Source organism: Narcine bancroftii, chromosome 2 (assembly GCF_036971445.1).
Source record: "Narcine bancroftii isolate sNarBan1 chromosome 2, sNarBan1.hap1, whole genome shotgun sequence".
Lineage (NCBI taxonomy): Eukaryota > Metazoa > Chordata > Chondrichthyes > Torpediniformes > Narcinidae > Narcine > Narcine bancroftii.
This window is the reverse complement of record NC_091470.1, coordinates 309,503,738-309,526,822: the sequence shown is the minus strand read 5'-3', so window position 1 is coordinate 309,526,822 and position 23,085 is coordinate 309,503,738. Positions and strand designations below refer to the sequence as shown.

Below are 23,085 nucleotides of genomic sequence, written 5' to 3'. Positions count from 1 at the left end.
AGCCTTCATGAGCAATGAGTTGCGTCAGTACCTGCTGATGAGAGGCAAGGCATCCAGCAGGACTACTGGTTACAACCCTTGGGGGAATGGGCAGGTTGAAAAGGAGAACACCATGATCTGGAAGGTTGTCAAACATGCCCTGAAGCAAAAAGTCCTTCCAGATTTGCACTGGCAGGATGTCCTCCCCATCGCGCTCCACTCAATTCGGTCACTACTCTGTACTGCGACCAATGCTACTCCTCATGAGCTCATATTTACATTCGACAGAAGGTCGGCATCAGGGACTACACTCCCAGCCCGGCTCACTAGTCCTTATCCAGTCCTTTTCAAGGAGCACACGAGGAGAAGCAAGACTGACCTCCTGGTGGAAAGGGTGAAATTGCTGCATACCAACATGAAGTACCCGGACAGCAGGGAGGACATGTCTCCATCAGGGATCTGGCACCCACCCGTTGCCTCAGATGCCTCGAGAGCTATAACATAACATAACAATTACAGCACGGAAACAGGCCATTAGGCCCTTCTAGTCCGCACCGAACCAAACACTCCTCTCTAGTCCCACCTAACTGCACAATGACCATAACCCTCCACCTTTTTCTCATCCATATACCTGTCCAGCTTTTTCTTAAATAATAAAATTGACTCTGCCGCCACTATTTCTCCTGGAAGCTCATTCCACACCGCTACCACTCTCTGAGTAAAGTTCCCCCTCATGTTACCTCTAAACCTCTGCCCCTCAACTCTTAACTCATGTCCTCTTGTTTCAATCTCTCCTACTCTTAACGGAAATAGTCTATCCACATCCACTCTGTCTATCCCTTTCATAATCTTAAATACCTCTATCAAATCCTCTCTCAACCTTCTATGCTCCAAAGAATAAAGACCTAATCTGCCCAATCTCTCCCTGTACTCTAGATGCTTAAACCCAGGTAACATTCCGGTAAATCTTCTCTGCACTCTCTCCACTCTGTTTATATCCTTCTTTAATTAGGCGACCAGAACTGCACACAGAACTCCAAATTAGGCCGCACCAATGCCTTATACAATCTCAACATCACTTCCCAATTCCTATATTCCATGCAATGATTGATAAAGGCCAGCATACTAAAAGCCTTCTTCACCACCCTATTCACATGAGTTTCTACCTTCAGGGAACGATGTACCATACTCCTAAATCCTTCTGCTCTTCTGTATTCATCAATGCTCTCCCATTTACTACGCATGTCCTGTTCTGATTCTTCTTACCAAAATGAAGCACCTCACACTTATCAGCATTAAATTCCATCTGCCATTTTTCAGCCCACTTTTCTAAGCAGCCCAAATCCCTCTGCAATCCTTGAAAACCTTCTTCATTATCCACTATTCCACCTATCTTAGTATCGTCTGCATATTTACTAATCCAATTCACCACCCCATCATCTAGATCATTAATGTATATAACGAACAACAATGGGCCCAATACAGATCCCTGAGGCACACCACTCGTCACCGGCCTCCAACCTGACAGACAATTTTCCACTACCACTCTCTGGCCTCTCCCTTTCAGCCAATGTTCAATCCATTTGACTATCTCAAAATTTATACCTAAAGACTGCACCTTCCTAACTAACCTTCCTGGGGAAGATCCCGTCTGGTCCCGGAGACATCCACCTTTATATTCCTCAAAAGCCCTAACACTACATCTTTCGTAATCACTATATTCTCCATATTTACCCAATTTGCTTTTTTTATCTCGCATATCCCAATATCCTTCTCCTTGGTGAATACCAAAGAAAAGAAACTGTTCAATATCTTTCCCCATTTCTCTAGGCGAGCTTTTTCTCTCCACCCCCACTCAGGCTCTCAGGGGCACCAGTTCAGGAGGAGAATGAACCCCCCCCAACATCATGGAACAGGAACCCAGCCCACAACCCTTCCATCATAGGTGGACTAGGAGACTCGAGGAGCTCAAGACCCCCAGTGCTAAGGTTCTCTACCAGGATCTCCAGGCACTTGAACCCCCTGAATCTGTAAATAGTATTATAAATATTTCTATTCTATGTCTATTACCGTCTTCTGATCCTTGTTCTCTTCATCCACAGACCCATTAATTCTGAAGGAAAGGGTGAATGTAGTGAACTGGGACTGTAATGATGACTGGTCCCGCCTCCTGGCTCCACCCCCGGGGCCCATATAAACCCAGAACCCCTCTGAAGTCTATTTGTGAACCCTACCTGTGTTGTAAGCAAATAAAAGCTTTTGTTCTCCCTCCAGTTGAGTGTGAACTTTTATCTAAGCCACAATGGGTTAACCAATCCTCTATCCATGCTAATTCATCATCCCCAACTCTATGCATCTTTATCTTCTGTATATCTTTTCTTCAGCACCTTATCAAACACCTTCTGGAAATCTAAGTAAATAATGTCCATCTTCTCCTCTCTGTCTACCACACTTGTTATATTCTCAAAGAACTCCAGTAAGTTTTTCAAACAGAACCTGCCTTTGCTGAATCCATGATATGTCTGCCTAATGGATCTAGTTTGCTCCAGATACCTTGCTATTTCTTCTTTAATAATAGCTTCAAGAATTTTCCCAACCACAGATGTTAAACTAACTAGCCCATAGTTCCCTGCTTACCGCTGCAACCTTGGCTGCCTGTCCCGCATCAGACTTGTCAGCCACAAACGAGCCTGCAGCTGACGTGGACATTACCCCTCCATAAATCTTCATCTGCGAAGCCAAGCCAAAGAAAGAAGAAGTAGATTTTTTGCAATAGTGGTGTGCGTGTTATTTGCAGTCTTCCAATCTGCTGAGACCTGGGGGGCCTTGAGCTCCTCGAGTCTCCTCATCCACCTATGATGGAAGGGTTTTGGTAAATAATCACCAAAGCCTCTACTATAACTTTAGCCATTTATTTCATAACCCTGTGATGCATTCCATCAGGAGCAGGCTAATCTATCTTTAGAACTACAAGTTTGCTCAGTACTACAACTTTAATGATGGATATAACATCTATAGTAGGTCCTTAATTCTCATCCCATCCATCTTCAGCATGGCAAACTGCAAATCCATGCATCATGAAAACACTGAAGTATTGCCAAAAAAAAACCAGCAGAAGGGGCACACAAACTATTCACTCACCCACTCCATCAAATGCAAGCAGCCCCATCTGTGGAAGTATCTTGGGTTCCCTGAATAACATCAAGTCACCTCGCAGCCAACAAAACTGGAATGGAAGCAAGCCATCCTAAATCCCAAGATACTACTTCAAAAAATGTTTCAAATAATGAACATAAAACGAATTATTCATAATACGATACGCAAGTGAAAAAAAACCTCCTACCCTATAAAAGTAGCAATGTGAAAACTGCCTCTGCCTATAATAGACAAATGGTATAAATGCTTTAAAGGGAAAAGTTGGCAAGATAGAGGTTAAATGTGCAAGGCTCGAGAAAACATACTGGACACGTCCAAACCGTATGTCTGATGGCCAAACAGGGCTGCTTGTGCGGTCCATCGTCTGTTTGAACAGAGGCACCAATATCCATTCTAAATTAAGTGCTTTACGGATACAATTTTTGAAGTGGATGGAATTGAAAAAAAACCCGGAAAATAACTATGAGAAAATCTGGGCAATTTCAGTGATACTTACATCCCGCAGCCGGTCAGCCAGTTGTCTTCGCCCAGTGTTTGTGCTTCGCTCCAGGACCGGCCCCCCCCACCCCGCCGCAGTCACCAAGCAGCTCCTGTCACCACGGCAACTGCACCTCCCACACCCGCAAACGGCTCCCTCAACAATGAATCGCCTCCAGCCAAAGTAGACTTGGGCGCACGCGAAAAAAGTGATCCTCGACATCCACTTTGCAACGTCGAATCGTTGCGAGATGTTAAAATAAGCAACTTCTCTGAAGATCCGACGGAGTTCATGTAATATCGCGAGAGGCGAGAATGGATGACGCAGCGGCGCCAGGGACGCCGGGTATTGTATTGTTTTTGTTTGAGGTGAGGGGGATGGAAGAGCTGTCAGCTGGTGGATGCAGGCGGGGGTAGCTGTGTATTCTATGTTGTCGGCTAGTGTAGTCTTTTGCAGTTTGCGTGTCCCGTTTTCCATTCATCCCCAAAATAAACAATTATATAACCTGAGTGAAAAAAGAAAAAAAAAGAATGAAAGACAAAAGGAAAAAGAAGGACCGCACTTGGGCTGAGGCGGCCCGTTTGGTATGCCTTTTTTTGCTTCTTTTATTTTTAATCAAATCCAGGTCAGGTCAGAGCCCAGCGGATGCAGTAACTGCTGTTGTCTGCCTAGGGCTTTGTTTACTGAGTATGCATCCAACAAAACGGAGCTCTTGTTTCGTAAAGTTACTTTTTTTAAAAAAATGACTCCACGAACCTCGTAGGACTAATTGTAAGATGAACTAAGCTTCGAGGACCACAGTGGAGTTTATGTTGAAAACATTGCAAACCATAAATTTTTGGTCCTCTCAAAATCTTGCACTGTTCCCACTTGATTTACATGCAATTTAACTTACCAGAATAGATTTTCCTGAAACTAATGGAGTATGCAAGAGGATGATACGAGTGTCCTACGAGCATAATGCAAGAACAAAACACGCATTTACTACTGTCACTTGATGCTGCCTCACTATCATGTTTACATTGCAGTAGCTAAGAAACGGAGCAGTGGGAATAAAGTTCGAAGCTCAAACAGTTCGTCCGAGATAGGAACCAATGTAATTTACTTCAATAATAATTTTAATATTTTGCCTAATAGACAACCACCAATTAATTTTGGCTCTCCTGGTTTTATTCTCGATAGCAACCTTGCCTTCAGCATTGAGACAGATGTGATATAAAATGGCAGACTCGTTCCGAAATGCTATAAGGAATGATGAATTCTAAAGATTAACATGACAAGAGCAGAAGTTCCGAGAATGGAAGGGAAAGACAGTTTTGGGTCGTTGAGAGAGAGTTTTTCCTCACCATCTGACTGCCTTGTGTATTATGACCAGCGAGCACTCTGCAAAGAAAAACAAATAATAAACTCCAGCACTGTTGTTTCTCTAAGTTAAAAATTTCTTCAAACAAAACTGTACTTGTCTTGGATATTTGCTATATCTCGTTTTTTTTTTAAAAAAAACCTTTCACTATTGCTGATAGATGTTTTAATGATTGTAGGATTTGTAAAGAAAACATAATTACATTAGATTTCGCATTCTACAACTTAAAATACTGCTTGAAATCATGGTCAAATGCATTTTGGATCAAACGCAGTGAATAAATATATTTTAATTTGCAAATCAATTGTGAAAGCTTTCAGGGTGGCAGACTGATTCAGACATAACCGATCCCTTGATTTAGAATACATTGCTCAAAACACTCTATTTCTTGTTTGAGGGTTAATTCCAATGAAATCCTATATATTTATGAGCATTTGCACAAGTTGTCAAATTAGGATCTTAACCATTATCTCGACAACTTGCTTGAAATTCCTTAACTGAGGATTAAAAATGATCTTGTAAATGTGGAATATAAAACACACTGAAACTAAGAGAAGAACATGTGAGACCAAAGTGTGTGATAGATGAGCAAGCAGATTGATAATTTATACCAGCAACAAAGCGAGTCCCTTTGCAGAAAAGGGACAAAAGAAGAAAGAGGTCAATGTTTTCATTCTTTTGAGCTTTTTTAAAATTTGAAATTCAAATGTGCTAAAGACATTATTTGGGGTGTAAATTATATTTTTTTAAAGCTCTGAAATGGCTGTATAGTGAAAAGGCGCTACTGTGCATTTGTGCATCTTCCTCCTCCCATTTGTGAATGCATTACCATCAGGAAACAATTGTGGGTTTGATTGGACCTAATCAAGTAAACGTTCCAAAGAAGAATCCATTTAAAAATAAGCATTTTTTTCCCATTGGCGTGATAGTTTAAGATTCACATATCCCTTAATTGTGTCATAGTTTCATCTTTTATTTGTGTCATTTGGCATCTGATCTGCCAGTAATTTAAGTATGTTTTATTTTTTTCAGAGTTCTGGGTGATGCAAGTCAGTTACTACATTCAAAATATTTACATGTCAATATACAACCTGCGTATGTGCAGATAATGTTTCAATGTTGTGAAGTTTGAAGGGAAGCTTTGTTTAATTTGTGGGATGTGGTTATTGAAAGCGATATTAGTATTTAATGCCCACTTTAAAGATGATGGTGAGACAATGACTTGAATTTGGTACAAATTTTGTTGTGTGTTGGCCAAAGAATTATTGGAATTTGATGCAGAAATATTGAGGAACTTGAAATACATTTTCAAATCACATTGGTGTTAGACTTGGATGTAAACTTGCAAGTAAAACTATTCTCAAGTTTCCAGTGGGTGTTGTTCTGAAGTAAATGTGGGAATACTGTTGGAAAAACCTATGTAAACTACTGTGCATTTTGATGGAGTGCCAATATTTAGAGTGATTTGATGAGCCAATCAAGTCAGCTGTATTGTTCTGCATGCTTCATAGGGAAATTCATTGAATTTCAGCAAACCATATCCATGTTGATCATCAAGTACCCATCTAACTGAACCCCATTTATTCGCTCTTCACAAAATCACAAGATAAATGAACAGAAGTAGGCCATTCAGTCCATCGAGTCTGCTCTGGTCTACGGACTCTTGGTCTGCAGCTTTCTGAGGTTTGGCCATTCAGGCACTCAGTTACAAACTTTTATATTGTGAGTGTCCCTTCATCCACTAACATTGTGTTCAGAATCAGGTTTATTGTTATATGTTATGAATTTGTTATTTGTTATATGTTATATGTTATGAATTTGTTTTGCAGCAGTAGTAAGTATAGGCCAAGGTGCAAAACTACTATAAAGTTATTACTATATAAATACAAGATTTAGAAAACAAAATTCCAACTACCTTTATGGCGATAAAGTTAAATAAGAAAGTCTGCAGAGCGCAATACACAATCATGCAGGAAAAACTCAGCATGTTTATGTATTTCCTTTATGGTGAACTTTTTTGTTACTCTAAACTTCTTACCCTAATATATCAGGACACTTCTACTATGGAGTAAGATTGCTATTATCCCCCATATTTATGCCCTTCATTATTCTTTATACCTCTATCTGGTCCACCTTCAGACTCCTCTGTTTCAGGAGAAACAAACCAAGTCTATCCAATCTCCTCTCAACATCTCAATGAATCTTCTGTATACAGTCTTCCTTCTTATCATGTGGAGACAACTGTGCACAATACTGTAGTTGTGGTCTGACAATTTAAAAAAAAATTATAACACAAACTTCCTGCTTTAACTTCCGACGTCCAGCTAATGAAGGCAAGAATAGTGAATGCCTTCATTAGTGCCTACCTATGCTGCAACATTTAAGGATACTTGGACTTAGAACATTACAGCACAGTACAGGGCCTTCAGCCCACAATGTTGTGCTGACCTATATATACATACAAAAATAAAAAAATGAAACAAAACCCTTCCTACCTCATAACCCTGTATTTTTCATTTATCTATGTGCATGTCCTAGAGTCTCTTAAATGGCCCTCTTGTTCCAGCTTCCACCACTGCTCTTGACACACAAAATTCTAAATGTGGTCTCACTAGAGATTTATAGAGCTGCAACATCACCTTATGACTCCTGAACTCATTCCCCCAACTAATGAAGCCCAAAATACCAGAGGCATTTTTAACAATCCAATCAACTTGCATGGCAACCTTGAGAGATATGTGGATTTGGACCTCAAAGTATCTTTGGACCTTAAGTGTCCTACCATTAATCATATTTGTCCTTCCAAAATGTATTCTCAGACTTATCCAGATTGAACACCATCTGCCACTTTTCCACCCATCTCTACATCCTGTTGTAACCTCCGACAACCTTCATAACTATCCATAGTAACTCATGTTGTGTATGCACTTACACAATTAAGACTCAGAGACATGGTGCTTTTCTCATTCTTTAATACCATCAGACTAACATGACTACTCACATACAGATATATAGAGGGGTGATGTCATGATGTGGGCATCATGATGTATAGCTGGGTAGGCTTATACACAACACTCTCCCCCCCCCCCCACCCATGCAATAAATGTTGAATGGGCCCCCTCTAACTACCATTACTACATCGGGCCCATGATTACTAGTGAGAATTAGGGTACACAAACTGAATGGTTATAATATGGAAAGGAACAATAATAATTATGGAACTTATTCCATAAAGCGCTCAGGTGGTTTTCTTCCTCTCTTGGACTGCCTCGGCGTGGCATGCTGGAATGGTATTTGCTTGGGGCTGTTCTGGGTGGGACCCATAGATAGTCGGGTCGATGGTGACTGCCAACCTTCGCTGGCCTCTGGGGTTCTACATGCTTGGCTGCTTGTTGCATTTACTGGGCTACCCGTCTTCACCCCTCTTTCACTTGCCCAAGAAGTTGGATTGCTATGACAGGCCACGGCAGGTTTGGTTCTACCTCCTTCAAGTCTGAGGCAGTTTGTAGACTTTAGTGTCACACAATAGTCGCAATTGGCCAATGTGACGTTTCCACAGTTTGTCTCCCGCTAGAAGAGTATGAGCAGGGGCTCAACTTTTATAGGATCACCCCTACCACCCATGGGTCTTTGTATTGTTTGTAATCATGTGCCAATACTCTTTCATCCATCTCCAGTGCTCTAGGTAAAGTTTGAGGTGAAGTGGATTTTTCTAAATGGAGATCCAGATCTGGGTGAACTGTGGACAGTCTTGTCTGCAGGTTGTGGCCAAATATCAATTCCGCTGGGGTTCGTTTTGTGGCAGAATGCGGTGTGTTTCTGTACTCCAATAGGAAATCTGCAATTTTGTGAGTCCAGGAAGCATTTCAAAGTTTCTTGATTTTCATCACCTTTTTGATATTAGTATTTGGGTGATAAAGTGCCGACCAAATATGTCTGATATTGTTGTCACACAAAAATTTCTTAAAAGATTCTGATGTAAACTGGGGTCCATTCTCCGTGACCAATTCGTGAGGTAATCTGTATGTGGCAAACATGGCCCGTAGACATTCAATTGTAGAATCGGCTTTGGTGCTTTTCATATGCAAAACTACTGGCTATTTCGTATGTGCATCCACCGCTATAAGGAAAGTCTCTCTCATAAGTGGCCTGCAAAGTCTACATGAATCCGATGCCAGGATCTGGAAGGCCATTTCCATTGGTTGACCTCGGCCTGTGGCATTTTTTACTGCATTGATTGACATATTTTGCATTCTCTCACTGTTGTTTCAATGTCTCTGACTATTGATGGCCACCAAACATGCATCCTGGCCAGTGCTTTCATTTCTACCATTCCTGGATGGTTGTGGTGCAGCTCTGATAATGTGGTGTTTTGCCATTTGGCTGGTATAATTGTACAGTTGCCCTATAGTGAACATCCTTCTTCAACTGATAGTTCATGGCAGCGTGTGAAGTAAGTTTTCAGGTGTTCTGGTATGACTTCAGATTCTGGCCGTCCATTAAGGGTGAAGTATAAGTCTTTGCTTAATGTTCCCTCCTTTCGGGTTTCTTTGCCGATCATCTAAGCTGTAATGGGCCGTTGAAGTTGTTCTTGGTTGATAGCAGCTGCTTCTGGTGTCCATTTAATAGTTTCTTCTTTTTGTTCAATTTCGGGTAGTGGTAAGCGTGATAAGATATCTGCATGGCTGTTGAGTGTTCCCAGTTTATGTTTTACCTTGTGATTGTTTGTGGCTAGTTGCATGGCCCACCTTTGAATTCTGGCTGCAGCTCATATCCCTTTGTAGGGGCCAAGAATCAAACTTAGAGGTTTATTGTCAGTGATTAGGGTGAAAGTTCTATCATAGAGATGTTGGTGGAATATTTTTACACCAAAAATTATTGCTAATCCTTCTTTTTCCACTTGCGGATAATTGTGTTTGCTTGCAGTTAATGTCTGTGAAGTGGATGCCACTGGCTGCTCAGCTTCTTTGTGATTTGGGATAATTCGGCTCCCTGTCTTATTGGTGAAGCATCAACAGCTAGAGTCACTTCCTTGCTTGGGTTGTAGTGGATTAGAACCTCATTTGTTGACGTTAATATTTCCTTTAGTCAATCAACTGTGTTTTTAGTTTCTGTATTTCCAGTACCATTTTTGATCTTTCTTGATTAAGTGGTTTAGGGGCTGCATAGTGTAGACATGTAAGGGATATGTTTTTGATAGTGATTTATAAGCTGACGTGGACATTTACCCCCTCCATAAATCTTCGTCCGCGAAGCCAAGCCAAAGAATAAGCCATAGAAAAGACTGTAATTCCAACTTGTTGCTTGGATTTGGGGCTTTGCAAACAGTTTCTGTGGCTGCCAGATACATTTATACCCCCTCGATGTTGATTGTAAATCCAAGTATGTCACTGAGGGCAGCTTATCCTGCCGTAATTGTATGTTGGCCTGTTGTAGTCTGTTTAGGACCTTCTCAAGGTTTTGTAAGTGTTCCTTGTCATTTCAGCCCATGATGATGATATCATCTAGGTAACAACCCACTGCTATTCCGTGTAGTAATTTGTCCATGGTAACTTGAAAAATCTCAGGTTTTGCTGAAATTCCATATGGCTGTGCGTGTGTAGGTGAACAGTCCCAGGTGGGTATTGATTGTCACATATTTTGTTGATTCTTTGTCCAACTCTATTTGTTGGTATACCTGTGACAAATCTAATTTTGTGAACTTTTTCCCTCCATTTAGTGCTTGGAATAGTTCTTCTGCTTTGGGCATGGGGTGTTCTGGTACTTTGAGTGCCTGGTTGATGGAGATTTTGTAATTGCGGCAAATGCGAATCTCACCGTTTGCTTTCCGTACAGGTATGATGGGTGCTGTATTCTATTGGTTCTAATATGTCTTCATCTTTTAATCTATATAACTCAGCTTCAATTTTATATTTCATTGCAAATGGAACTGTTCTGACTTTGATGAACTTTGGTTACACATTCTCTTTTTATTGCAGTTTGGCTTGAACCCCTTTGATTTTTTTCCCAACCCTTATTGATAAACCACAGCATGGTCATCGAGAATCTGGTTGAGTTCTGGCTGGGTATTGTCTTCGTGGTTTACATTCAGTATTGAACCGTTTTACAGCCAGTCTAGGGGAATGCATTGTAGCCAGTGTTTCGAGCCCAGAGGACCCCAAATCCCAGCAGCAATAGATATTCACCAAGACAAATAGTTACTTAAACAAAAGTTGCTTTTAATTATCTTTAAACATGAAAATAGAATCAAACGTCAACTTATCACTATTGACTTACTTAACCTAACTTAACCCCCTTCTAATTCTAAGCCCACGTGTATGTAATGTGTGTATAAGTTCAAAAAAGTTATTTGATTCACAGTCCATTCTCACTTTTCACTCCTCCAAGTTCACCAAAGACATATAAATGGAGACTAAATCTTACACTGTTAAAAATACAAGATCGTGTTATATGGCGAGCTCTCCACTGGCCACCGTGACAGAGGTGCACCAAAGAAAAGGTACAAGGACTCCCTAAAGAAATCTCTTGGTGCCTGCCACATTGACCACCGCCAGTGGGCTGATATCGCCTCAAACCGTGCATCTTGGCGCCTCACAGTTTGGCGGGCAGCAACCTCCTTTGAAGAAGACCGCAGAGCCCACCTCACTGACAAAAGGCAAAGGAGGAAAAACCCAACACCCAACCCCAACCAACCATTTTTCCCCTGCAGCCGCTGCAACCGTGTCTGCCTGTCCCACATCGGACTTGTCAGCCACAAACGAGCCTGCAGCTGACGTGGACTTTTACCCCCTCCATAAATCTTCGTCCGCGAAGCCAAGCCCATGATTCGGAGCCGAACAGGAGTGTGGGTATGATAACGGCTCTGTATACGCTTATCTTTGTGAGGTTTTTCAGTTGGTTGTTTTTCCAGACTCTTTTGTGCAGTCTTCCAAAGGCGCTATTTGCCTTGGCGAGTCTGTTGTCTATCTCATTGTCGATCCTTGCATCTGATGAAATGGTGCAGCCGAGATAGGTAAACTGGTTGACCGTTTTGAGTTTTGTGTGCCCGATGGAGATGTGGGGGGGCTGGTAGTCATGGTGGGGAGCTGGCTGATGGAGGACCTCAGTTTTATTCAGGCTGACTTCCAGGCCAAACACTTTGGCAGTTTCCGCAAAGCAGGACGTCAAACTACAAAATACAAGAAAGAATATATTGAACGACAAATTAAAATAATACTTCGAGATAAATATGGAATCAGTAAAAGATTAATTCATTTTATGGGATGCAATGAAGGCCGTTATTAGATGACAAATACTTAGCTATATGACTAAAATTAAAAAGGAATATAATCAGGAAGTAGAACAGTTGGAAAAAGAGATAACAATCATAGAAAAGGAATTAGTGAAAAGAGAAGATACAGAGAAAAAGAGAGAACTGGCAGAGAAATAATTAAAATATGAAACATTACAAACATATAAAGTAGAGAAAAATATAATGAAAACAAATCAAAAATATTATGAACTGGGAGAGAAAACACAAAATATTGGCCTGGCAACTTAAAACAGAACAAGCTAAAAGAACCATTCTAGCGACAAGAAAAGACCATAACCAGATCACATATTGGAGATTAATGAAAATTTTAAAAGATTCTATAAGCAATTATACCAAACTGAAAATAAAGGAAAAAAATGACAAAACTGATGAATTTTTATCTAATATTGAACTAATAGAACAACAAAATAAATTGACAGAACCTTTTAAGACTGAAGAAATACAAGATATATTAATAAAACTACCAAACAATAAAACACCAGGTGAAGATGAATTCCCTATTGAGTGTTCTAAAGTTTTTTAAGGATCTATTGATCCATCCCCTCCTAGAAGTAATAAATCAAGTAAAAGAGACCCAAAACTTACCAGAATCATGTAAAACAGCAATAATTACAGTAATCCCAAAAGAGGGAAAAGACCTGCTATTGCCATCATCATACAGACTAATATCATTATTGAAAACAGATTGTTAATTAATAGCAAAATTATTAGCAAACAGACTGAATGACTGTGTACCGAAATTAATAAGGCAAGACCAAACTGGATTTGTTAAAAAAAGACGGGCAGCTGATAATGTTTGTAAACTTATTAATTTAATTGATGCAGCACAAATAAATAAAACGCCAGTGGTAGCTGTTACGATAGACGCAGATAAAGCCTTCAATAGGGTAGAGAGGAACTATTTGTTTAAAGTATTACAGGAATGTATTAACTGCATTAGAGCATTATATAATGGACTGTTAGCAAAGGTAGTAACAAATAGATATGTATCAGATCATTTTAAATTAAGAAGGTCAACAATACAGGGATGACCATTATTCCCTTCACTGTTTGCTTTGGTTATTGAACCACTAGCAGAGTTGATAAAGAAGGAAACTATGATAAAAGGAATAAAAATAAAAGAGAAAGAATATAAAATCAGCCTATTTGCAGATGACATCATAATATATTTAACAGAAACAAATAAGTCAATAAAAAAAACTACATATGAAACTGGAAGAGTATGGAGAGATATCAGGGTACAAGATAAACATCAATAAAAGCAAAGTGATGCCAATGAACAAAATTGATTATTCAGAATTTAAAAAATAAACCCTTTATAAATGGCAATCACAGGTGATATGTTACCTTGGTATCAAAATAGATAACAACCTAAGACATTTATACAAATTAAACTATGAACCATTAATTTAAAAAATACAGGAAGATTTAGAGAATTGGAGGAAGAGTAAACTGTATTAAGATGAATCTGTTCCCACAAGTGCAATATCTATTCCAAATGTTACCAATTCCCCTGACAGAGAATTTTTTGGCAAAACTGAAGAAAATAGTTAGGAAATTTTTATGGAAAGGTAAAAAATCAAGAATAGCGCTAGAATAATTAACATGGAGTTACAAACAAGGAGGGTTACAGGTACCAAACTTCAAATCTTACTACAGGGTGGTACATTTGAGGTACTTATCAGATTTTTAACAGAGAGGAGAAAAACCGGACTGGACTAAGATAAAATTAAACAAATTGGGAGAAAATATTCCGGAACACATACTTTATAAATAGGATGAAAAATTGGCACAATATAACAATTTACCAGTACTACATCACATACTTAAATTATGGAAAAGAATACATCTGGAAGAAAAATAATTAAATTATCAAATACCAAAAATGATATTAACACAAAACCCATTAATCCCCTTTACAATAGACAATTTACTTTTCAAGGAATATGATAGAAAAGGAATCAAGAAAATAGAAGATTGGTTTTTAGGAAATAATTTATTAACATTTGAGCAATTAAAAGATAAATATGGAATAACACAAAGTACAGTGTTTACATATTACCAATTGAAAACTTATCTAAAAGATATATTGGAAAATAGCTTGAGATTACCAGAAAGTAACAACTATGAATATTTAATCACAGACACAATGATAATTTAAAAATTTATTACGAATATGTACATCAAATTGCAATATAAAAAGATGAAATGAAGTATAAACCAAAACAAAATTGGGAAAAAGATTTAAACACAGAGATAAAGAATGAAACATGGGAGAAGTTATGTATAGGAACAATGAGAAACACGATAAATAGTAGATTATGTATGATTCAATATAACTGGCTACACAGATTATATATTACTCCTTAGAAATTAAAAGAGTGGTACCCAACAGCATCAGATAGATGTTTTCGTTGCAAACAAGAGATTGGATCAAGATTACATGCAATTTGGACATGCTTAAAAGTAAAAACTTTCTGTGAAAATTTAAACCTAATATTAAACAAAATCACTAAAAATAATATTTCAAAAGATCCAAAAAAATTCTGTTACATAATATAACAGATAAAAAATTAGGACTAAAATTAGACAAAGCCTAAATAAAATTTATTATGATAGCACTAGCAGTAGCCAAAAAATGTATTATGACAACCTGGAAATTGGAAACAAACCTTAAAATACAACAGTGGTATACAGAAATAAACAAGCGTATCCCATTAGAAAAAATTTCATACCATCTGAAAGACAAGTGTATATTATTTGAGCAAATTTGGAAACTATACATAAAATATGTCGGAGAATGGCGACCACAAACCTCCATCTCTTACAACAACATAATTATGAGCACAATAAGATTTAAATATGTGAAAGTAGACAATACGACTTTTTTCTTTTTTTTGTTATTTCTTTGTTTTATGTGTTTTATCATTTATTGATTTTTGATGAGGGGTGGGGAAGGGGAGAGAAAGGAAGGGGAAAAAAGGCACTATGTATATATTGATGATGATCATTTGTGGATGTTGTTATTGATATGACTCAGAGGAAAAAATAAAAAAATATAAAAAATAATTTTAAAAAGTTATTTGATTCACAGTCCAATCTCACTTCTCATTCCTCCAAGTTCACTGGTTGCAGTCAAGTCTTATACCGTGCACAGAATTTAATATTCATAAAGTTCGCCAAGCTTTGGTGCTTTTTTTTAAACTTTATTTATTCGTTCAAAATACAGATAGTAAATAACATATACAACAATAAACCAAAAACATGAACGTTATATTTTATAGAAAAAAAAGAAAAAATGAAAAAAGAGAGAACCCCCCCCCCCCCCCCCAGCCCCCCTTCAGCCAGCTCTCCTAAGGAGAGTCATAAAGAAAGAAAAAAAAAAGTAAGGGAAAATTAAACAGACATATTAAAATCTAATCAATATAAATCAAAATGTAGATATTCTGAATATAACAACCACTTACTAATAAAAAAACTATAGTTATCACACGAGACATATGTAATTTTTTCCATTATTAAACAGTGTATCCTCTCATTATGCCATCTATTAATATCAATCATATTTGTATTTTTCCACATACTAACAATACATTTTTTTCTCTACAAATAATGCTAAATATACAAAAGCAAAGTAAGATTTATCTAATCCCAAACCTTTCAGAGGTTGCAAACTGCTCAATAAAGATACTATCAGATCTAGAAGTATTTTAGTCTTATACAGATTTGGATTTATCCCAACCCTTTTTATCCATACCATCCTATAACATTTAATACATAAATGAAATATAACCCTTCTCTGGTACCTTCATAAGAAAAGTCTCAAATTTAGTCATTTCAGGCAAAATCATATCGCTACCAAACACACATTTTACCAAAAATTAAATTTAAAAATAAAGAAACAAAGAATTCTTATCAATACCATAGCTGTCCCTCATCATTATGCTTAATTAAACTGTATAAACCTTGAACATTAAAAGTAGCAAACCTCAACTTTAACATATCTACTAATATTACTAAAGACCAATAATATCTTTATATAAAAACTCAAATCATCGTATATAGGCCCTCCAATAGGAGGCTCACACCAAGACACAAGAGAAACTTGTCCGTGAACTACTCTTTGCAGATGATGCCGCTTTAGTTGCCCATTCAGAGCCAGCTCTTCAGCGCTTGACGTCCTGCTTTGCGGAAACTGCCAAAATGTTTGGCCTGGAAGTCAGCCTGAAGAAAACTGAGGTCCTCCATCAGCCAGCTCCCCACCATGACTACCAGCCCCCCCACATCTCCATCGGGCACACAAAACTCAAAACGGTCAACCAGTTTACCTATCTCGGCTGCACCATTTCATCAGATGCAAGGATCGACAATGAGATAGACAACAGACTCGCCAAGGCAAATAGCGCCTTTGGAAGACTACACAAAAGAGTCTGGAAAAACAACCAACTGAAAAACCTCACAAAGATAAGCGTATACAGAGCCGTTGTCATACCCACACTCCTGTTCGGCTCCGAATCATGGGTCCTCTACCGGCACCACCTACGGCTCCTAGAACGCTTCCACCAGCGTTGTCTCCGCTCCATCCTCAACATCCATTGGAGCGCTCACACCCCTAACGTCGAGGTACTCGAGATGGCAGAGGTCGACAGCATCGAGTCCACGCTGCTGAAGATCCAGCTGCGCTGGATGGGTCACGTCTCCAGAATGGAGGACCATCGCCTTCCCAAGATCGTATTATATGGCGAGCTCTCCACTGGCCACCGTGACAGAGGTGCACCAAAGAAAAGGTACAAGGACTGCCTAAAGAAATCTCTTGGTGCCTGCCACATTGACCACCGCCAGTGGGCTGATAACGCCTCAAACCGTGCATCTTGGCGCCTCACAGTTTGGCGGGCAGCAGCCTCCTTTGAAGAAGACCGCAGAGCCCACCTCACTGACAAAAGGCAAAGGAGGAAAAACCCAACACCCAACCCCAACCAACCAATTTTCCCTTGCAACCGCTGCAATCGTGTCTGCCTGTCCCGCATCGGACTGGTCAGCCACAAACGAGCCTGCAGCTGACGTGGACTTTTTACCCCCTCCATAAATCTTCGTCCGCGAAGCCAAGCCAAAGAATAGGAGAAAAAAAATCGCAAAATAAAAGCTAGATAAAATGAAACTTAAAAAAAAAAAATTAACAACCCCCCCCCCAAAAAAAAACTACCAAAAGGTAGTAATCCCTAAACAAAATTTGGCTGTGGATCACCCACCAGTGGCTGATGACTAATAGAACCTAGAACAAATCTCTTCCTCCCCAGCCGAACAAAAAAAATCTCAAAATATCATAAAAACGTAAAAAATAAAATATGAATAAGAAGATTCTGCTATTCATCCAAGAGGTTCCAAACTCGGAGATTCCATTCCAAAAGACTCTTTCCATTCCCGATTCTCCCATTTCTACCATTTCTTCCATTTCCAGAACAACCAGATTTTTCTTTAGGAGACAATGGTGGACTACATCTTTGTCCTCTTATATCTGGCAATGAATCAACAAAAATCATTGCTTCTTGATCATCCTCAAAAAACCGAGATTGATAGTCTCCATGAAACATCTTCAACACTGCCGGATAGCGAAAAATAGATTTATAACCTTTACGCCACAAAACTTCTTTAACTGGATTAAATCGACGTCGACGTTGAATAACCTCTTGACTCAAGTCAGGATAGAAAAAAACTCTGCTATTCTGAATCAATAACGGAGTTTGTCGTTTTCTCGCATTTTGCACCGCCAGTCGAAGTATTACCTCTCTATCCAAATAATTCAAACATCGAATTATTACAGGTCTTGGTGGCTGACCAGGTAAAGATGATCTCCTTAAAGTTCTATGAGCCCTTTCCAATACCAAGCCTTCAGAAAAAAATTCTTGCCCTAGTACTTGTGGGATGCAATCTGTAAAAAAATGAAGAGGATCTTGTCCTTCCATACCTTCTGGCAAACCAACAATTTTCACATTATTCCTTCTTCTTTGATTCTCCAAATAGTCTATTTTCCTCTCTAACTCCTTCTCATGTTCTTGCAATTCTATAACGGACTTTTCTGTATTAGAAGCTACTTGTTGTTGACATTCCAAGAAAGCAGACTGAACTTTTTAAAAATCTTCACAAGATGCTTCTACATGTACTTTAACTGTATTCAATTCTGAACTTATCCTTTGAGCCAACTCATTCATTATAGGCTGAATGACAGCATCTAACTGCTTACATTGTAATTCAGAAAAGCTCAGCCCTGCTTTCTTTGACGTAGTGGCAGAACCAGGTAACTACAGCTCCTGCTGCAACTCAACAACAGGCATTTTAACGGTCTTACTGTGGGTCTGGACTCCCAGCGATGGCAGCCCGACTTCCTCAGGGGGTCGACGCTGGACTCCCTCCGCAGCTCGCAGTTTAAAAAAAAATCACGGATGAATTTGAGATCTTGAGGTTGAAATGCTTCCTGAAGCGTTTCAGACAATGGCGTCGTCTTCCTGCGTGCTCCCTCCATTAAAATTGGCATGCTGCCAGAATTGGGATCTACTTCTTGGGAACATGCACCTTCCTCCAGAGAACGGGTAATTCCATCGCTGTCCTTCACTTGGTGAGTAGTAGACTTTTTTTTTCAGCTCCCACAGGCAGTCTTTGTAGTTTAGGCACTGAAGAATTTAAACCTGAAGCTGTAGTAAGTTGTTTAGGCCCCAAATCTTCAACACTTCAAAAATGTAATTTCATCTGCACTTGAGGTTTAATCTTTTTACCATTAATGGCCATAATAGTTCCTTAATACTTTAAACTAAAATTTAAGAAGTTTAAACTTGAAAACAAAGGGTTAAAAAACGGGTACTTAAAAGTCCGGCCAGAGAGGTCGAGATTACACGTCCAGACTCTACGCCATCTTGCCATGCCACCCCCACCCCCCCAAGCTTTGGTGCTTGAAAGATAAATGGTTACCACTCAGGAAGGTTCTTGTCAGTTTTCAGAGAGATATTTGTTGTACGATGGACACCCAGCCACCTCAGTGTCTTGCTGATGAAACTTGCACTTTCAGGGTTCTTCAAATGGTAACCTCTTTCTTTTAGGTCACCACAGAATTCCTTTTTGTTCTTCTTATTCCAAGTGAAACATTAGACAGCCAGTCCTCTCCTCTTGGATGAACCACAAGAGCTTTGACCAGGCTGAACAAAGCACGAACAAACCCATCTTCCAAATAGGGCTTTCCACAAGCTTGCCAGTTTGTCCTGTTCCAGTCCCAGCTGCTGTTACTGACTGTAACACTGTAGAAGTGATCTCTGTCTCTCTCTGTCTCTGTCTCTCTCTCTTTCTCTTTCTCTCTCTCTCTCTCTCTCATTCTGTCTGTCTCTCTCTCTCAGAGAGAAAGCCTGTTTGACTCTCTCTGCTTGCAAAACCACATGACCCTCTTAGAATAGCAAGTTCTCATCCAGACAGAAGGCAGCTCTGACTAGATCTTTCATCTGTTGCCCTTTTGTAAACAACAATTCATTAGTGAATTATCTTGGTCACTCTCCAAAGCTCTTGCAAAGACTGTTTGTTCCAACATGTCTAGCATGGGGAAGAGCTCCAGTATTTTAAATAAGATCTGTTTTAAAGTGTTTGTATGTGATCTACTCTAACCTCCTACCTTTCCCAATTTATCTCCCAGAAACATATCTATATACTTTATCACATCAGTTTCTTCCAAAAAGTGCTGGTCCCTGGGTATCTATGATGTAGAGAGATAGTGTTTTTGGTTGTTGTTGCTTGTATTGTACCTTGACTGTACATTTTCCAAACACTTTAATTTTATCTCCCATAAAAGATATCAGTATTACTTCAGTTGTTTTCACCAGAAAATGTGGTAGCAAGCGTTGCTTTAAATGTAATGGTTTTAAAGACACTACAATCCCTGTATTGAGCTCCATTTTCAGAGGTTCGTTTATTTTCAGCTGAATATAAATTGCTGTGCTTTTTTTCATTTATCTTTCAGATGTGTAAGACTTCAGCTATTGTTTTGTCCTTTTCAGAGCTGTTGCTATGCTCGTTGTTAGGGCTGCTCTCTCTCTGCTTGTGCTTTGACCTCGGCTGGGTGATTATCACCTGCATTTTACTGTTTCTTTAATTCGACATCTGGCTTTGATATGTCCCTTTTTGTTGCAATGGTTACATTTTGAATTTTTGAAGAAACAGTTTTCTGAGCGATGGTTGTACGTCCCCCAATGAAAGCAATGTTAGCGTGAAAACCTCATGACCAGAAGGTCTTTTTGGCCCATATCCAAATTTTTTTGTCTGTCATTTTTGAGCTCCAGGCAGTACTGGAAGCAATCTCTAGAGTTACTTCATTGTTTATTCCTAGTAATTTCTGCATTGCCTGGCGATCTCCCAATCCCATCTCCAATCTGTCTCAAAGTGCTTGAGTCAGAAACTGCTCGAAATGTTAGTGCTTGGTCATTTTACACAATGCTGCCAGGTATTCACTGACTGCCTCCCCTGGCATTTGTTTCCTTTCATAGAATCATGCCTTTCTGCTGTAACTGGTGGTCTGAGCTTAAGTGGTTCCCCATTGCTGTGCATAACTTGGTGTAGGTCTTCATCCCTGGATCCTTTTTGGGACAGCAAAGTTTTAAGCAGATTGAATGTTTTGCTGTCCATTATACTGAGGAATAGAGCACATTTTTGGTTTACCGGGGCTTCAATAATATTATGGGCTATGCAATAGTGGTTAAACCATTCTATGTATTTACCCCAACTTTCATCTGCTTCGTTGAATTCTCCGAATTTTCTCTCCACCCTCTTGGCTCGCTTTTACTTTGATCTTTTGGCGGGACTTGTGGAGCTCGATAGGTCATCACCTTTTGCCTTTATCCTTTTGCTTCCTTACTCCGATTGGTGCATGAAGCACGTGTAGGGTTCGTTTCGATCCTCGTCGCCACAATTGTGTATGCACTCACAGAATTAGGACTCAGAGCCATGGTGGTTTTCTCATTTTTTAATACCATCAGACTAACATGGCTACTGACGTACAGAAATATCTATATAGAGGGGTGACATTATGTCATGGGTGTCATGATGTACAGCAGGGTGGGCTTATACACAACACCTTTAACCTTTGTATCATCTGCAAACTTACAGACATATCCATTTACTTCTTTGTCCAGGACATTTATAAAAATCATGAAGAGCAGGGGTCCCAGAGCAGATACCTGCAGAACTCAACTAGTCACTGACCTCCAGGCAGAAAACCTTCTATCTTCTAGTACTCTCTGTATTCTACAGAGAAGCCAGTTCTGAATCCACACAGCCAAGGTTCCATGGATCCTATGCCTTATGACTTTCTGAATGAAAATCCCATCGGGGACCGTGTCAAATGCTTGCCTAAAATCAATATGGACCATATCTACCACCCTACCATCATCAATTTCTTTTGTTACCGCCTCAAAAATATTGATTAGGCTCGTGAGGCATGACCTTCCGCTCAGAGCCATGCTGACTCTCCCTGAGAAGATTGTACTTCTCTAAATGTTCGTAAATCCTGTCCTTGAGAATTCTCTCCCATATTTGGCCACCACTAATTTAAGTCTCTCTGGTCCATAATTCCCAGGATTCTCTCTATTATCATTTTTTTAAACAATGGGAACACATTTATCATTTTTCTAATTCTCTGGAACTTCCCCTGTGGCCAAGGAGGATGCAAAGAACATTGCCAACACTCCAGCAATTGCTTCCCTCCCTTCCCATAGCAATCTGGGGTATATCATGTCTGGTCTTAGGGATTTATCAATCCTAAAGTTTTGAAGAAGATCCAGCACTTACTGTTAATTTCAAGATGGTCCAGCATACAAGCTTGTTCTATTCTCACCTCACCTTGACCAAGGTCCTTTTCTCTGGTGAATATTGAAACAAAGTATTCATTTAGGACCTCCCCAGCCTCCCAGCCACCATGCGCATGTTGCCTCCTTTATTCTTAAGCATTCTCTACCTTCACTCTCATCATCCTTCTGTTCTTCACACATGCATAGAATTCTTTGGAGCTCTCCTTAATCCTATTTTCTAAAGACTTCTCATGTCCCCTTCAAGCTCTCCCAAGTCCTTTCTTAAGTTGGTTCATGGCTCCCATATAATTCTCATGAGCTTTGTTTTTTGCTTCCCAAATATAATGATGCTTCCTTCTTCCTCTTAAGTAGGTCCCTCGCATGTTTTGTCATCTTCAGTTCCTTTTTCCTACCATATTTTCTCTGTCTCAGTGGGACAAACCAATCCAGAACCCTGCAGAAGTGGATCCTAAACATCCTTCACATTTCTTCTGTGCTTTTTCCTGAAAACATCTGCTCCCAATTTATTCTTCCTAGTTCTTGCCTCATCCCTTCATAATTAACCCTTCCCCAATTAAATACTCCACTATTTTGCTTGTTTTTATCCTTGTCCATAGCTATGCTAAAGCTTAGGGAGTTGTGGTGACTATCATCAAAATTCTCCCCCACTGAGTGGTCTGTCACTTGACCAGTTTCATTACCCAGCGCAAGATCCAGTATGGCCTCTTCTAGTTAGCTAGTCCACATACTGTATCAGGAATAGTTCTTGGGCAAACCTGACCAATGTTGCCCCCACCATCCCTCTTGTAGTAAGGAAGTGTCATTCAAAATTTTGGAAGCTCAAGTCTTCCAAAACAACAACCCTGTTATTTTTGCGTCATTCCAAAATCTGCTGAATTATCTGTTTCTCAGTGTCCCGAGGGCTACTTGGGGGCCTATATACTGCTCCCTCAGTGGGCCCTTTCACACCACAGTGTAA

At 39.5% G+C, this 23,085-nt stretch overlaps 2 protein-coding genes across 9 annotated transcripts in view; one reads left to right on the top strand and one right to left on the bottom strand.

Annotated features, from left to right (window-relative positions):
* LOC138755510 (coiled-coil domain-containing protein 178) overlaps window positions 1-3,935 on the bottom strand; it is a 369,060-nt gene extending 365,125 nt beyond the window's left edge. For 3 of the 7 annotated variants that reach the window (XM_069921629.1, XM_069921628.1, XM_069921631.1), the window contains exons 1-2: window positions 3,632-3,933; window positions 2,617-2,709 (exon numbers count right to left, since the gene is read on the bottom strand). In XM_069921629.1, coding sequence (XP_069777730.1) covers window positions 2,617-2,645 — 29 coding nt within the window. In that variant the 5' untranslated portion in view covers window positions 2,646-2,709; window positions 3,632-3,933. Of the gene's footprint in view, window positions 1-2,616; window positions 2,710-3,120; window positions 3,206-3,631 lie in introns of all 7 variants that reach the window. The other 4 variants (XM_069921624.1, XM_069921626.1, XM_069921627.1 and 1 more) reach the window with 4 other exon arrangements.
* Window positions 3,936-3,974: 39 nt separating this feature from the next.
* LOC138755508 (putative Polycomb group protein ASXL3) overlaps window positions 3,975-23,085 on the top strand; it is a 360,016-nt gene continuing 340,905 nt past the window's right edge. The window contains exons 1-2 of one of the 2 annotated variants that reach the window (XR_011352348.1): window positions 3,975-4,197; window positions 4,796-5,066. Coding sequence is in view for 1 of the 2 variants with exons in the window: in XM_069921623.1 (XP_069777724.1) it covers window positions 4,144-4,197 (54 nt within the window). In the remaining variant the exon portion in view is untranslated. Of the gene's footprint in view, window positions 4,198-4,795; window positions 5,067-23,085 lie in introns of those variants that run through there. The other variant, XM_069921623.1, reaches the window with a different exon arrangement.